Consider the following 16697-nt stretch of genomic DNA (forward strand, 5'->3'; position numbering starts at 1 on the left):
TCATAGGGACTAAGTATTATGGAAATGAACAGGAAGCTTGCCGCAACGGGATCTGCTCTTGATATCTCCAACGGCGTTCCAGTAGCAACCTCGTTAGGTTCAATCAAGAGTAGTATCCTCAGATTCTATCTTCAAAAGGCTGAAAATAGGTGGAATAATCTAGACACATCTAAAGGGGCCAAGATATTGTGGATATTGTGTGGGTAGACTCTTTATAAACCGAAGTAGACGGGATATATCGAAATTGATAGCAGTAGTAACAGGACACTGGGTGCTAGGCAGACATGCCAGTTCGCTTATGCTACCCTTCAATGAACACTGTCGCAGTTGCAAAGATAGGGGAAAAGGAAGAAACGGTCTTCCATTTTCCAAATGCCCTGCTCTTTCTGTTAAACCGCTTTCTTGGCAGTTACTTCTACCTTGGTAAGATATCTGGTTCTGAGATTAATAATATCCTGAGATTTCTCACTGCTACAGGCTGGATCTAAAACTATGCAATACTACATCTGACGAGTGGTGTGGTACGGTCAAAACGGAGTCTGTTAGACTCTACTTGACTGTTCGCGCTCAGTGCACTACCACGTTAACCAAACAACCAACAACATATGGTCTGTTCTGCAAGAATTTAAATGTGTTAAACTTTATGGTTCTGTGTTTCTATCCAACATAGTAACCTGCCCAATAAGCCCAAAATAGGTCTTTCAGAAATTGTATAATAAGTAGTATTTAACCCCATCCCGCTTACAAGCCCAAATTATATAAATCTGATTCGATTACTATACTCATCTATGTCATCCGATGGCTTCAAAAAGTTATGGCAATGACAAATATTGCAATTTTTATTTTAAAAAGACCACCAAAAACGATATCCTTAACAATAAACTATAACTTACCATATAATGATAGGGCCTAATTTGAGTTATACCTCTACTTTACATGCAAGTCTTGTGTCCTGCATAAATATTGTAAAACTATGTAGATAATTTGCTACGAAATTATTGCATCTGCAATTTTTTCTTTTTATTTAGTTAATATCAATAAATTGTTTACTAATGAAATACAAAATTTTCCTTAAATCTTGTTACTAAATAAGTATCCATCTTTCGTAATACTGACAAATCTAACTTATTATAATCCTTAGTTATGTGTTTTCTGCTTCTTCAACCACCACCTCAAGATTTCACCTAAACATCTGGCCATCACAGAGAGAAAAAAAAACACAAAAAATCTGTGGCTTAGAGAAGGAGAAAAAAAAAGAAATCTTACATACATACATCGTGGTGTGTGTGTTTTTTTTATTATTTTTGACACGGGTCATTTTTGTTAGTTTTTGTATCTTTTATTTCAATCTATTACTTCCTATAACAACAAAATGTTCATACGTACGCATAAAGATTGATGCAAGAAGTAAATGTTATAGAAAATTGTGCAATTGTTTGGCAATTTATTGGAAAAGGGCTTGATGTCATATATTTCTCAATCATTGTTCAGTTAGCCTGATTGTGTTGTAGTTTTTTCTTATTTGCCATTTGTCTTGGACACATTGTTCAATGTATTGTGTATTTTTCCTTCCAATTCTTTACTTTACAAATCCAAATGCCCTAATTTATCTTCTTATTTCATGATTTTTCTTCGTTGGATTTTAAGGAGTTTTAAAAAGTGCATTTTCCAGTTATTTTAAAGAATACAATCTTTAAAACGATAAGTATATTAGTTTTTTTTTTTATATATACTTTCTTCAGTTATTTTAAAGAATATCATCTAAAGTAAACATTTTTTGAAAATTCGTAGTTGCAAAATAGTTTGAAAGAAATACATCTAGACCGCTCTAGGGGCCGTTGTGTTTTCCTTTAGCTTCTCCTCTAGTAGGTATCAAACCTGCAATCTCCGGACAGACCGAGGATGTATGTTACATCAGTCCTGAAGAAATACATCTAGACCGCTCTAGGGCCTGTTGTGTGTTGCTTTACGTTCTCCTCTAGCAGGAATCAAACCTGCAACCTCCGGACAGACCGACTATAACACTACCTACGCTGGAGGCACTCTTAATTTTTTATTTAGTTAAAATTATACCAAAATATTGAAAGACCTTTTTATTAACAACTAAGACAATATTTCGTATTCATTCATTTACAAATAATCCAATGAATTCATTCCTTTCCACCACTTTTTACAACAAATGCATCACGTTATACACGAGTGTGTTGTTGTTATTGGAAATTTTGTGGTAAATACAGCAGACAATAAATTGCATAGTGATCACAGTGACCAATGCGGAAAATTTCTTTGTTTCTTCTACCTTTGTGTAATATAAGTTTTTGTTTTTTTAAGATATTTTTCTTTCTTTTGAGGATCAATAATGATTCCGGATTCTTAGACAGCTGTGTTTGTAGTTCGTGTTGGCAAAAAAAAAAAAATAATTTAGCAAATTTTTCAAAATAAAAAAATATGTATCTTTTTTTATCCTTCAATAGGAAGTGCGGAAAATATCAAGGCTATTTACAATTTGTCTTCAAGTTGCAATAAAAAATAGTTTTTGTTCAATTCAATTGGTCATTATTAATGGATTTTCATTGCGTAAAATCTTGTTTAATGCCTTAAATTGATTTTTATGGGAATTTCATAAATGTATAACAAAATAAACAGCGAAAATTTTATTGTCCTAAAAAATATAGTTTTTAATCAAACAAAAATACATACATATTTATATAAAAAGATCTAAAAAAGTAATTTTTACACTAAGAGAAAAAGCAGCAATCCAGACATGAATTTAATCACTTGATCAATGAAAATATTAATTGTTTACGAGCTAACGTAGCCTTTCACTGGATTAATGTATGAAGTTGTATGCATGAACTATTGAAACCTTCATGACTCTACTATGAAACTATTACATTGACAAAATGAAATTAGATATTAATTTAATGAATATATTTCATAAACGTCATGAAGTAACTTCGTTGCAAAATTGTATTATTTCATTAACCCTTTCACGCACAAAACTAAACCGCTAGACTTTTTATGGATATGATTTCATCACACACTTTATTTTGACGTATATTGATCATTTTTGATGAAAAATGGAAAAAGTGTCTTCGAAGGATATCGCAGTATATTATCCTTGTTAGCATGTAGTGACATCAAATTCTAAAAACTAACTAATTTTTCTTAGAAATAACCGTTTACTGTAGCTGTGAACTCAAAATTACGCTCTATATCGAGAAAAATGTAAAAAAATCTTGGAATACCGCTGTCCCGTATACGTGAAAGAGTTAAAGTCATGTAATTATGGCACTAACTGAACAACTGATTACATCAGCGAAGTGATTAATAATGACTAATTTTCTTACATTTTATGAAACTATATCATCATATTATGATATATTTCATTATTTTTATGAAATTGTTTTCCTATTCAAAACAAGTAAATGAAAAATAGCAGATTTATATAAAATGCGGCTTTAGTGTTGCAGAAAAATATGATAATTGGCCTTTTTGGAAAAAAATTTTAATTTTTATAGAAAATGTTCATTAGTTTTGGAGAAATTTTGTATAACGATGCTTATTGATAACTAGTTACTAACAAATTTGTTATTCATGAGATAATGATGCCATTATTTATCATGTTTTTATTTAATAACTGAACATCAGGAAATGAAAAAGTATTAAATATGTTAATAGTTATTATGTAAATAATAAAAATTATAAGTTACTTATATACATATGTATATATACTTTAGGCAGACATATAAAAAAATCTATTATCTAAAATCATTAGTAGTTTTTTGTTAACAAAAAGATTTAAAATTTGTGATAATTTTTTATAAATATTTTGTGAGAATATTTTTTTAGAGATACTTAAGACATTAACACATATATTAAATATGCTCTCAAGAGCCTAGATTTTCATCTTACTACAAAATTATAACAAAATAGACCATCTCACATTTTTTTTCTTAATAATCTTCCTGCCACTTCCTTTCACACTCTATTGGCAAAAAGTTATAGAATACGAAAAAAAATAATAAATGATGGGAACTTTTTTGAACCAAATTAAATTAAATCACAGTTACACCTTTAAAATTTTTGTTTTCAATCTTTCTTAAAAAATCGAAAAAATTATTGATTACCTTGACAGATATCGAACTATTCATTGCATATACATACATCTTGTGATCAATCGTGATCATGAAAATCAACAGATAATGTAAGAAAAAATATCAATTACTATTTTTCTGCCCTAATTAAAATTGCAATCCTTCATTTACACACATACTCTCATACCCAGATATGGAAAATAATGAAAAACGATTGTTATTTATTGACAAAGGATAATAAAAGAGAGGCAATACTCTCTTAAATATATACATTAATTTAAAGAAAGAGCATTCTTTGTATAATGTATATAGTATTCTCTTTGGTAATAGATTATAGAGTTTGTGGTATAAATAGCCAGGGTGGTTACAAATTGAAGAGTATTCGGTAGTTAAACAGCGACGAGAACACATTCTTACTCAGATGCATTTCGACAGTTGAACGGAAACGACGTGTGTGTGTTGCTTTATTAATAAAAAAAGAAAGAAAAAAATTAAAAATTGTGTTCAAGTTCAAGAACATTAAAGAAAATTTTTATAAAAATTAAAAAAAAAAATCAAGAACTAAAAATAAAAGTGTTAACAACTTAATCAATGCTTTAGTGAAATTTCCTCTATATATACTTTGGATTACAACTTACATTTTGGATAACAATCTTATAGCAGTTGGATTTCTTTAGTAGTTTGATTAAGGTAAGTTGAATTTCAAACTTCTGCCTAATAATTGATTGCCAACTCAATTGTGTGTAAATAAAGTGACTGGACTGTAAATGCTCATAACTCTTGTGAATACTTATATTCATAACTACTTATAAAACCTCTTCATGGACACTTATTTAAAGGAATCTCTATCAACCACCAATTTTGACCTCCTAAGTTGTGAATATATTATTCAAAAGCAGGGGTATTAAACTTTAAATTTCTTAAGTAAATATATTGCAAATTTGGATAAATTACCAAATTTAAAGCACATTGGCAATTGCAAAAAAAATCATTATTTGAATTGTTTGCTCTTGTAGGGAAGTTAATCATTTGTAAAACCTGAACTCTTTTTCATTGTACTCCATGAATACAATAGGTTTTTCTTTTTTTGCTTACACAGCTGGAATTCCTTTCAAAGCTAAAGCACAAGAAAAGCTTTTTTTAACTTAAAGAAATCAAAGAAAATGCAAAAATACACACATGAATCTCCCAATTTAGTAACGTGTGGTGTGGTTCTTTTTTTCTTAAGATTTTATTTTTGTTTGCAAAAATTAAAAAAAGGAAAAAAAGACTTCAAAATTTTGCGCGCGAATTTATTTTTTGCAAAGAAACGAGTTTCATTTGTTTACTGATCACACAATGAAGACGACTTTTGTACTCATGTTGTTTTGTATCTTTTTTTTAAATTTGAAATATACTGCTTCTGAGAGTTGAGTATTTAGTTGGTTTGTTGCAAGAACGGATTAAGTAGAATAAATAATAGTTATTTAGGCGAGTATGCTAATAAAAATGTACTTTTATAACAATTAAAACCTGAATTTCATTCACATATTTATTCATTCAAATTCTTGTTTTCTTTTAATTTTAGTTGTGGCATTAAAAACCGCTTAAAAATGTTGAAATGGGCAGTTAATGGTCCTCGCCAGAGTTATACACAAAATGGCGATAACAATCCGGATTTTCCCGTCACATCTGGCTCTTCGCAACAACAGCAAAGACGTCGTTTGAAACGTAAATCTTCTGACCTGAGTACGCTTAGACCTAAAACATCATGGCATGACAAAGAAAACCAATATACCTCCACACCTTTGCATCCAACAACCAGAAGTTTTTCTGAGAGTCCTTCACGTAAAATGGATAGTTTAAAAGATTTAAGTAACATAGTGCCCGAAATGGCCTACAGTTCTCCTTTGAGATTATCCACCAACAAAATATCTCCACATATGTTGAAAACACCAGAAAACACACAAACCCGCAAAAATCTGCCTAATAATTATGCTTCCACATTGCCCACTTTCGATGTAGAATATTCACCTTGTGCTCTGATTCCCGGTCCTATATTGGCGTTAAGGGGTGTAGGGATACCAGATAGTTACTTTGAAAAGCCTAGATACATAACACCTCATCCCAAGGAAATGTTAAACAATATTAATGAGGAACCTTCTCTAGAAACCAAAACACTACAGAAACAAGTCGAGTCTAATATGAAATATCCTGTTTATATGGAAGAATCTACTTTAAGTTCAACAAAGATGGGAGATGTAACCTTAGAACGCATGATAGACGCCATACTTGAAAGTAACCGAAAAGATAGGAAATCTCAGAAAGCTCAAAAACCTTCACAGCAACAGCATTCCAACATGTCACCCACCTATACACCAGCCGAAGATCCAGCCAGTGATTTGCATGAAGTTTGGGATTCAGAAAAGGCACGCTACAGACAGAAGGAACAAAAATTTAGAGCCGGATTAACGAAAAAGAGTTTATTCAATGAAAGAGAAATATGTTCGCCACAACTGCAAGAAACCCTAGATCCAGGCCAATTAAGAAGACAAGGAGGTCTTAGAAGAAAACGTAAAATCACTCAAATTACAGCTAGTGTCATGAGTTCTGCTCAAAAATTATTGGGAAAAGGTCCGCATGCACAAACACCCTTTATGCATTCACATAACCTGCGCAAAGTATTCGAGGCTGAACTCATACACGATGAAATACATCCACGCAAACTTTTGCGCAATCTCAGTCCCGACAGTGGTCACAATTCATCTAGTGACTACGAAGAGGAAGAAGATGACTCCACCTTAGAATGTATGACGGATGACAACAAAACTTTAGATAATACCAAAAGAAGATTGAGTTTTTCTTTGCAAAATTTAAATAAAACATAATATAGAGTAAAATAATTACATTTTTGTAAATTACTGCCTTAATTCTTAAACAAAACAAAAAAGCAAAATTATTTTCAAATAATTAATATAATTAAAAATGTTGAAAAGTTATCAATTTGATTGTTTTTAATTAATAAGAAAATTTAAATAAAAACGAAAATAAAAAAAAAACAAATATAAAAATTGCTTTCTTAATGAAAAACACAGGGAGGTGGGATATGGTAGAGTATAACAGATAAAAGTAAAGATTTTAAATACAGAACAATTTGTTTTTTACCACTGAAACAGTTATTTTCAAAATTTTATGCAAATTCAAAAATAACCGTTACATAAAATATGTTCTTATACCTTTATATAACAAAAAACCTTAACAATTTTAATTTTAAACAGTTATTAAAATTTTTCACAGTCATAAAGCACCTGTGACCAATATCTAGTTCGAAACAACATTCCTGTTACACCTACAACAAATGTTTCTTTCTGCTTGGTTTTCCCAATGGTATTTAGAGTTAAACAAAATAGTTGCAGTTAAATAAAGGAATATGCTAATAAGGTCCTTTTGGTCCCAACACTGCAGCCGACCAGAACTAAATTATGCATAAATTTAAACAAAATAAAGGAAACAGAAGTTCTCTCAAAACCAAATTATTTAAAAAACATATGGGTGTCGTAGATCAACAAATGTAAGAACAAACATTTTGTCAAAAACTTTGAAGGACAACTGGACAATGTTCCTTTAAAGGCATAGCAAATATTTCAATTTATAGAATTGTATTAAAACAGGTGCATTTTATTTGAAATTCAAATCATATTTTTAAGTTAACAGCTTGTAAATGAAAACAACAAACTAACTATAAAAACAGCTATTGAATTTGTAATTGATCTGAGCAGGTGAATATTTGTTGGATTATATATTATTAAGGCTTGTGTGAAAACCGACACAAAAAATAGAATACAGACTCTCGCTTGCAGCCTATGTCCAGACAAAGTAATTAATTTTGTTCATTCAACATCTTTAAAGGAAATTGTAGATTTCAACGATTACATACAACACACTTAAATTATCTAATCTAAAATTGTTAAAAAAGTTATAAAATTTTAAATTAATTGTTTTGTTTATTATTATTTTTGTTTATATAAAGAATGTCCTTTGAAATAAATGTACAGCTGTTTTGATTTTGTATATGTGTTTTATTCATAACCAGATTGTTGTTATTGCAAGCGAATGTGTCACATATAATTACAAAAGGCTCAACCATATATTTATACAGGATTCCATGGCATACAAGAATATATAACTACGTACTTACTTATACTTGTATGCATGTATGGGCATTGAAGTTAAAAGTCCTTAAGGCAAATTTAAAAACAATCACTTGAATGTTGGATATTTGTTTTTGCGCCAAAAAAAAGTAAACAACTACACGTTAAGAAGTATTTGGTTGAAATATAAAATCTTTAACAATTAGTATATTAACAAACAAATTTCTAAAGTTTTTTTTGTCTGTGTATTACAATGTATTGTCGAAGAAAAAGTGAAATGCAAAAAAAATATATATATTAAAAATCTTAGCGCAGACGACAGTAAGGACATCTGTCTACACTAGCACGAGTCAAGGGCACTCAGTCTATTATATCACGTTCCTTGTAGCGTACTACATGCAGGCAGACATTCAAGTATACGGAAGCCTAAAACTACTTACATACGTACGACTATAAGTATAAAAATTGTGTAGGACGTCTGGTTGTTTAACACACACACACACACATACACCCTCTCGCATACATACTTAAGACAATTTTCTTTGTCATACAAAGGATCCTGATCAAATAGAAATGCCAGTTGTAGGCGATTAATGAAGCAGAAGTATTTATAATAAAAGTAAAAAAGAAAGAAATAAAAAGGGAACCCGAATAATATTGAACAATTGCTATTGTTGACACACAATCAGAATGAATTTCAATTTGGATTTGCGCGCCAAGATTTGTTTTCCTACATTATAGTACTTGCAACCTTGAACAATAAATACACGTAAGCAAAATGTTTTCTATAAATGTAATTTTGTATAGAAATTAAAGGAAAATGTTGTAAAAGCATTTAATCTATTCGAATCAATCGTATAGAGAACAAATAATAGAGAAAATGCTTTATCATTTCATGCTTATCTTTTGGTAATAATCAGAGCATATTACACGACAATTTTAAAGTATTTCACACATGTCTTGTGACTCAACTACCACTAGCAGCTACTATAATTTCTACAGCTATATATAGCTAATGCTAGCTAGGTTTAGTGCCCTACAAATATTCAATATTCTTAATGATCCTTCGTCTTCTCGTACAGACAATTAATCATAGTGACGTACATACGTTGGTAGCGCACACCTTTTACAGACAGTTATCGTAAAGAAAGAAAAAAGTCTTTATATTTTTTTTGGGTTTCCTTTGGATTTTTTCGCTTCAATTGTCAAATTTATGTTGATAAATTTGGATTTCGCGCTCTTATTTCCATGTACGTCTTCTAAATACCCATAACATCCTTTTACCTTGATTGCATCTGTGTGTAACGAATTATTATTTTTTTTTTTTTTAATTTTCTTTCAAAAATGACAAAAATTTAGAGCAATCACTCAAAAATTAAAGTTACGTTTATATTTTGTAATAACTTGAGATGACTTGTCTTTTGCCAGCATCATGCTTATCATCACACATTGTGGGATATACTAGAGTTAGAGTTCATTTGAACTATCATATCCTGTTGTGTTTGTTATACTTTGCTTTAATCTGGGTGACTTTTTACAAATAATTGAACTTGTTTCTCATTTTTATTGGAATTTCCTGTGGTAAACTTAAAAATTTGTTATTTATTCTTATTAAAAAAAGAAACGAAAAACTAGATTTTTGAAAAAGTATAATAAAAATACTTTCATTTGTGATAGACAACTCGAGTTGGCAAACAGTAGTACAGACAAATGTATCGTTATATAGATATTGCGCTGGATCAATCCCTTATGGGTTTTCTATTATTTTCATTATTTGAAATAAAACTGAACTGAATAAATACTTAATCATGTGTAACTTTGCTAACTAGAAAAGAGTTTCCCTGTTCCAGACAAGTTTATTACTTTTTTGTGGCCACATTTTATAGCTCTGAAATTTACATATTCTTTTAAATTTTTTTTACAACAAAAAATTGTCATAAAATACATTTTTTTCCCGGAAGCCACAAAGTATAATCATCCCCAAAAATGCTACATATTTACAAGAATTAATGTTTATTTCCTAAAATAAAATATTTCATAAACAAATGCAAGTGAATACATTGTTTTAAGTATAACAAAAATCAATCAATTTTAAGAACGTGGGAAATTAATTTACAAAAGAATTGAAAAGGCCAGTCCACTAACAGATTTCTAATTTGGTTTGATTTTAATAATTTTGTTATTTCCTTAAGTTAATTATTTTCCAATATGATAAAGACAAATTAAGAAAACTACCCAACTACAAAGGTATAAAAAACTAGGTAAAAAACTTAAAAACTTATGTTAGTAGTACAGGTTATAGTTCCCAGCAATTAAAAAAATACTTTAGAACTTAGCAGAGCGTAAATTCTAACAACAAAAACACATTAAAAAAATATATTGAAGAAAATATTACTTTAAGTGCCTTCAAGTTATGTGTGCAAACATTTAAGAAAATAAACTCCAAAACATTAAAGTACAAGTAAACTATTTATATTCTTCTATCAGGTATATTCACTGACTCATAGAAGGGTCAACAGGAATTTAAACTCATTCAACATCTTCTGACCCTTCTCAAAAGAAATTGCTGTAAATTCTTAGCTCATTTATACATACACATATTATTAAATGTGTAATACCAATAAAAAAATATTGAGGCATAAATAGTAAACAATTTAGATGCAAGGTAACATAAACAACGGCAATGATGGCCAATGGTCAATTAAACCGAAAATAATGGAAACATCATAGTTAGACACATAACATTACATTTTGCCAAAGTAGCAACCTTCTTTTTTAAAGACAATGAAAATAAGTAAAGGTTATGAAATCAAAATATTTTCCCTTCATTACAATATAAAACAAAATTTAACGCGTGATGTGTCGCGATCTAATGACCACCACCACTAAATTTGATATGAAAGCAATTAAAAAGTATCTTTCCGTTATTCGGGGATGAATTAATTGTATTTTCCTCTTTCCCTTTGGTCACTTTCAATTCAGTAATTTCATGTTATTTTCATTATCAATGTAAGCTTTTCTTTTACAAGGTGGTGATTTTTCGCGTTTGTTTTCTTAATGTCACACATACACATCTTGTAGAAATGTCACCATTGTGACTTTTGCGTGTAACATGGATGAAAGATAATCTATGACATCTTGCTTAAGGAAATTCTATTGTTTTTAACAATTGGTCATTTTGATTAATGCTAAAACCGTGAAAATGACCCCTAATCTTGTTAGAAGTTTATGTCTAAACACACGAACACATAAATTTAAATCACGCCTCTTTAAAGTATCTTTTCTGATATCTTTAATAGGTAAAATATTTAACCATATATATTTATTTATAATAATGTTTTTGTGTACTTCAGTTATATAAAGAACGGTCAACAGTGGTGTCCTTGTACAAAAAACTAACAGACTGTAACAAGGTTATAAATATTTTCTATATTAAAATATGTTTAATTATATTATTTTCAATTAAAAAACTTTATTTAATATTTAAAAGAAAAACAACACAACATCTTTAGAACATGCAAGTTTTAAGTTATTGGTGAATAATTTCACACTGTTTGGATTTTAGAAAAAAGCCTTCGAGCATAACGTGTGATCATGAAATCCTTAGGAAAATTTTATATAACACGAGGTTGATTTTAGTAATTTAACCTCATTGTGGCATGATTTGTTCTTTTAGTAGGTGACATGGGTCATTTTTCTTATATACTTAATGTAGATTCAATAGGATTAAGTTATCATCACAGATGATGATGATGCAGATAAAAGTAATAGAAAAACTAAATAAACTTTTGCCATTGAATCTTTTAAATTTGTTTGTACAGCATCACATATACAAATCTAAGGGCAATTAAGGGGCAAATATTGCTGTTGCCAGAACTATACATAAAAAATAGTTTTTTTTAATATCCCAGGACTGACAGTTTTCTTAAATAGTTTGTCAAGCGTAAAGGAAAATTCAAAGAAAACGTTTTATTTTCAATTTTTGTTATTTAAATTTAATTGTAACAAAAACATTGTACACAAACGACAGTAAACATTTGCATATACACCACATCTTAGGTACAAACAACAGATAGATATTGACAATGTAGCCTTTTTTAAAATAATTTAAGCGTTTTTATAACCTTTGATATGAGTGTTAAAAATATATTTGGGTTTTTCATTCCATGAGTAATTTTCACATTCACATGTAGCCTTTTTTGTAATTTAAGCGTTTTTATATCCTTTGATATGAGTGATAAAAATATATTTGGGTTTTCCATTCCATTAGTAATTTTCAAATTAAGATTATTAAAAATCAAAGAAAAAGTAGTTGAAGAACTCTTTAAGGAACTAAGAGTTCATCTTGAATCAAGAATATTGCCTAAATTTTGGAATTACATACATGATTTTCAATCAAAACTTCGAAAATTAGAAGTTAATGTTGTTAATTAAAAACAGATTTTACAGTAAATTAAAATTTTTATTAGGTAAGGTTGAAAAGGTAATCTACAAATATAACATCATATCCGGAAAATACGCCCATTTCGCGGTCCTGTTTTGTTTTTAGAAAACCCCTATCTATGTAAGAATTTATAGCTTTACCACAGTTTCTCGAAATCGCCTATTGACAACATTGTTTCTTAAATTCATTTTAAGATTGTTCATATTTTTTTACTGCTTACAAAAAAGGTTTAAAATTATTAACAAAACACTGATCTTAAGACAATTTATATACGTCCCATAATTCCTTGTCCCTTAAGAGAATAGAAAATACAAGTTGGAAACAAAATTGTTTTTCTTCGTGTGGCATATGCTTCTTAATTCCTACAAAACTATATGCACGTTTGTTCCTTTAATAAACTTGCGTAAGAAATTTACATTTAACCCTTTTAATAAATTTGTTTGGTTGTTGTTTTTGTTTTTAATACGACTAGGATCAGTGAAGAAAGGACATTTTGTAGGTTAGTTGTTTGTTTAAGGTAGAAATGATAACTTGTACGTTTATATGTATGTTACCCTTTTTTTTGCATTAGAGATTGTCATCTTTGCGTAACACACGAAAAATTGATTAAATTAGAAAAAATGACAAGAAAAAATTTATAATACAAACACTCTCATGTACACAGCCACATGCAATGTGTGTTTGTATTACTTAAGCGCCTTTTTTATTAAAAGTGAACGGGACAGGACGTGTTCTGGCATGTCTTTGCCAGAGCAATAGAAGCAACAGACCACATGGCAAATTATTTTGTCAAAAAAGCAAAACTAGTTGTTGGGAATTTAATTTCTTTGTAGCATAATAATAAAAAATGCCGTTAGAGAAGTTATTAAATATTAGCTATTCGGTTATTTAATTTTTGCAAATTAATATAAATTTTCCATAAACACTATATAATAAACTGCTCAACATTTAATTTTAACTTTTATTTTGTTATTACTGCAAAATAATAAATTTTCAAACGACTTCATTAAATTTTAATTTTTATTACATCATTTTTTATTGTAACAATAGTTTAAATTTCTTTTCATCCGAATATAATCGAATAACACAATTATTACATGCAATAACATGATGTTTTTAATTGTTTCTTGATAGAGCTGTTGTATACCAGATACTTTATATCTAATATACAAACAACCAAACGCCACCAGCACATTCGATAAACGTTCCTCATCCAACACAACTAAGATAACAATTTTACACCCATATATTTTGTTTGTTTATAATTTTTTGCTACTGGCATACTCGTGGCTATGAGATGTTTGGATGGTTGGATGACAATGATGTTTTAACGTCCAAATGACAAAATTAAAAACCCCCGACTGTTGACACACACATATGCATTTTTAAGGACAAACACCTTTACCCGCATAAAACTGTTACTTTGAAACGTTTTATAACAAAAATTTCACCTCAATATTAAGTACATTTTTGGATAGAGTCTATATAAATAAGAGAGTGAGTGGGTAACGCGTGCAACAATGTGTCAAATACAGTAGTGATCAATGAATGAATAAACAACTAAACGAAAAATGTGTACTCGTATTCGAACAATGACAAGAAAATGGCAAACATGTGCAAAAACTTGATGATAAAAGAAAATAATAGGTTGTCATTTAACTGTTTTTCATTTGGAGGTCCTCAACAACATATAAAAAAAATTTTGTTGTTTGGCTTTTAAGAGGGCCTGTCAGTTTTACTATTTGTTAATATGCTGGTAAAGGTGTATTTTAACAATGTGCCACTTTCCTGTCTCGGTTCTATTTATGGTAATTAGCATTATTTTGTGAAAATTTTGCATACCGTTATATGCGTTTACACTTATTTAGGCTTATGAACAATATAAGAGTCAAGGTACTTGAATAACTAACAACTGTTCTATTGGTATTGTACACATAACTTAAAATTAAAGGATTAAAAAGGTGTTAAAAAGACTTTCACTCATAATATGAACAGCGAATTCTTTCTATTTACTATGTTTATGAGCAATTTTTCTACATAATAACTAACTAAATCCAAAGCCGCTATATTCAAGTCATATGCGGACCAATTGTTATAAATGTTACAAGATTATTACCTTCTTAAATAAAACTGCTTCCTCCTTTACTTCCACACATTTGCAAGTAATCCTCCAGTCTCCTTTATCTCCAAACAATTTACTTTGTGTAGTTATTATTTTGATGTTTTTTTTTTTTTTTTTTTTTGATTTTCTAACACTTATTATAATACATACATGTGTAATTCATTTTATCATTTAACCGCAAAATATTAATACATTCGATTTAACCATTGTCAAACACTAATAATTGCATTTTTATTTAAAGCCTTCAATTATTTCAAATACTTTATGCTTCATTTTATTTTAACTATTTGTTTACAATAACAAATAGCACACTTTCAAACAACAACAACACCAACATTATACTCCTCTGTTACTTTTTCTCCTACTTCTGATGCAATACACAAACAACAAAACGAAAGACAAAACAAAAGAAATAACAACGCTAACTATTAAAAAAATTGCAATTTTCTTATAATTTTCTAACACATTTCCTGCTCGATTTAATTAATTTTATTGGCAAATTTTTATACAATTATATTCACAAACACTTTTATTATATATTTATGTAAAAATATTTCAACTTTCTTTGTTATTTTAATGCGAAAACTTAATTAATTTGGCAGCAAGTCACTTAACAACCGAATAGTTTAATAATTTATGCAAACTGAAAGAATGGAAAGTAAAAATGTCATGTCAAATGAGACGAAATAGAGAAAATATTGTATGTATTTGATTGTGAAAGAGAGGGTGAGGAAAAGGGGGGCCATGCGTAATGCGCTTTAACTGAGCAAAGAGATTTGGGTTTGTTTGTTTGTATGTATGCATGTAAGCAAAAACAAAACAATGATTTAATGATGATGATGATAATAAGAAAAATAGGGTAAATATCAAAACAGTGTTTTTTAATATTTCTTTGATTTATCTTTCTTAACTATTTAATAGTTCTGCAGATTTATTTTTCCCAACTTGTTTAGTATTTTCTTTTTTATTTGTTAGTTTTCTACCTAGCGATACTTTAGTTGTTTAAATATTGTTTACACAATAGTGAATATTTAAATGAAGCAAATTTAAAGAAATAAAAATATATTTTCTTGAAGAAAAAAACGCGCTTCTTATGTAAATGTTTATTTAGAAGATAATTATCTATATCTTAAAACAGATAAACAGAAAAAAAGGATTGTATATTTTATCCTCAATTTTGTTTTGTTCTCTTCTCTCTTTTCTTCCTGGTAGGATAATTAAATTTTTTAAATTTTTTTCTTCTTGTTTTCAAAACAGACACGCGCTAATGATGAACCAACTTATTGATTCCTTATCATACATTAAGCAGTTCAAAGTAAATTGGAATTTATTGAACTATTAAAGGCCACAAGCTGTTTTTTCGTCTACCAGAAACAGGTGATTTTGTCAGGGAAAAAGGATAAATGGCTTTCTCACTTTGGATACAGTAGGCATTTTACTAATTAAATTTTCTGTTGTCTTTTATTTTTTGTATACAAATATTTTTTTCTCCATTTTATAAGGCTCATTGAGAAAAACATGTTTTCTTCCTTAAGTGTCATACATCATTTTTAAAATTTCATGTTCTTTCCTGTATGATTTTTAATAAGATGTTCTCGTTTAATGCCTCGTCTAATATTAATGGTAATCATTTGGAAATCATTTTCATATTTTAGTTTTTATGAAAATAAATATATAAAACTGTGTAGTATATTTTTAAATAAATACAATTTATTGTCCCTTAACATGCAGTACATCTACTGCTACTTTTTTGTTTTTAATTAATGTTAAGCAATTTTTCATATCTTCAGATTCTTTACATACCAAAACTATGTATTGTTATTTGGAAATGTAAATTTAATGTAATTAAAAACATTCTGGGAAACCTTTTTCTTTTAATTATGAATTGTTAGGGGTTTTTAGCA

The 16697-nt window shown here is 29.0% G+C and overlaps 1 protein-coding gene and 1 long non-coding RNA gene across 2 annotated transcripts in view; one reads left to right on the forward strand and one right to left on the reverse strand.

Moving 5' to 3' along the window:
- The window catches only part of LOC119602260, a 56011-nt gene extending 40588 nt beyond the window's left edge, over positions 1 to 15423 (reverse strand). The window contains exon 1 of the long non-coding RNA XR_005231328.1: positions 14788 to 15423. This is a non-coding gene — a long non-coding RNA (uncharacterized LOC119602260). The remainder of the gene's footprint in view (positions 1 to 14787) is intronic.
- Positions 4498 to 6992, forward strand: LOC119602224. The gene is made up of 2 exons (XM_037953620.1): positions 4498 to 4787; positions 5665 to 6992. Exon 2 carries the CDS (start codon positions 5690 to 5692, stop codon positions 6962 to 6964), a length of 1275 nt encoding a protein of 424 aa, XP_037809548.1. The 5' UTR covers positions 4498 to 4787; positions 5665 to 5689; the 3' UTR covers positions 6965 to 6992.
- Positions 15424 to 16697: the final 1274 nt, after the last annotated feature.

The sequence above is a fragment of the Lucilia sericata genome, unplaced genomic scaffold (genome assembly GCF_015586225.1).
Source record: "Lucilia sericata isolate MDLA Ls3-8-SP2 unplaced genomic scaffold, ASM1558622v1 Contig000006F_arrow, whole genome shotgun sequence".
Lineage (NCBI taxonomy): Eukaryota > Metazoa > Arthropoda > Insecta > Diptera > Calliphoridae > Lucilia > Lucilia sericata.

Coding starts and splice junctions, on each gene's coding strand:
- LOC119602224 (XM_037953620.1), top strand. CDS start 5,690: ATGTTGAAATGGGCAGTTAATGGTCCTCGCCAGAGTTATACACAAAAT.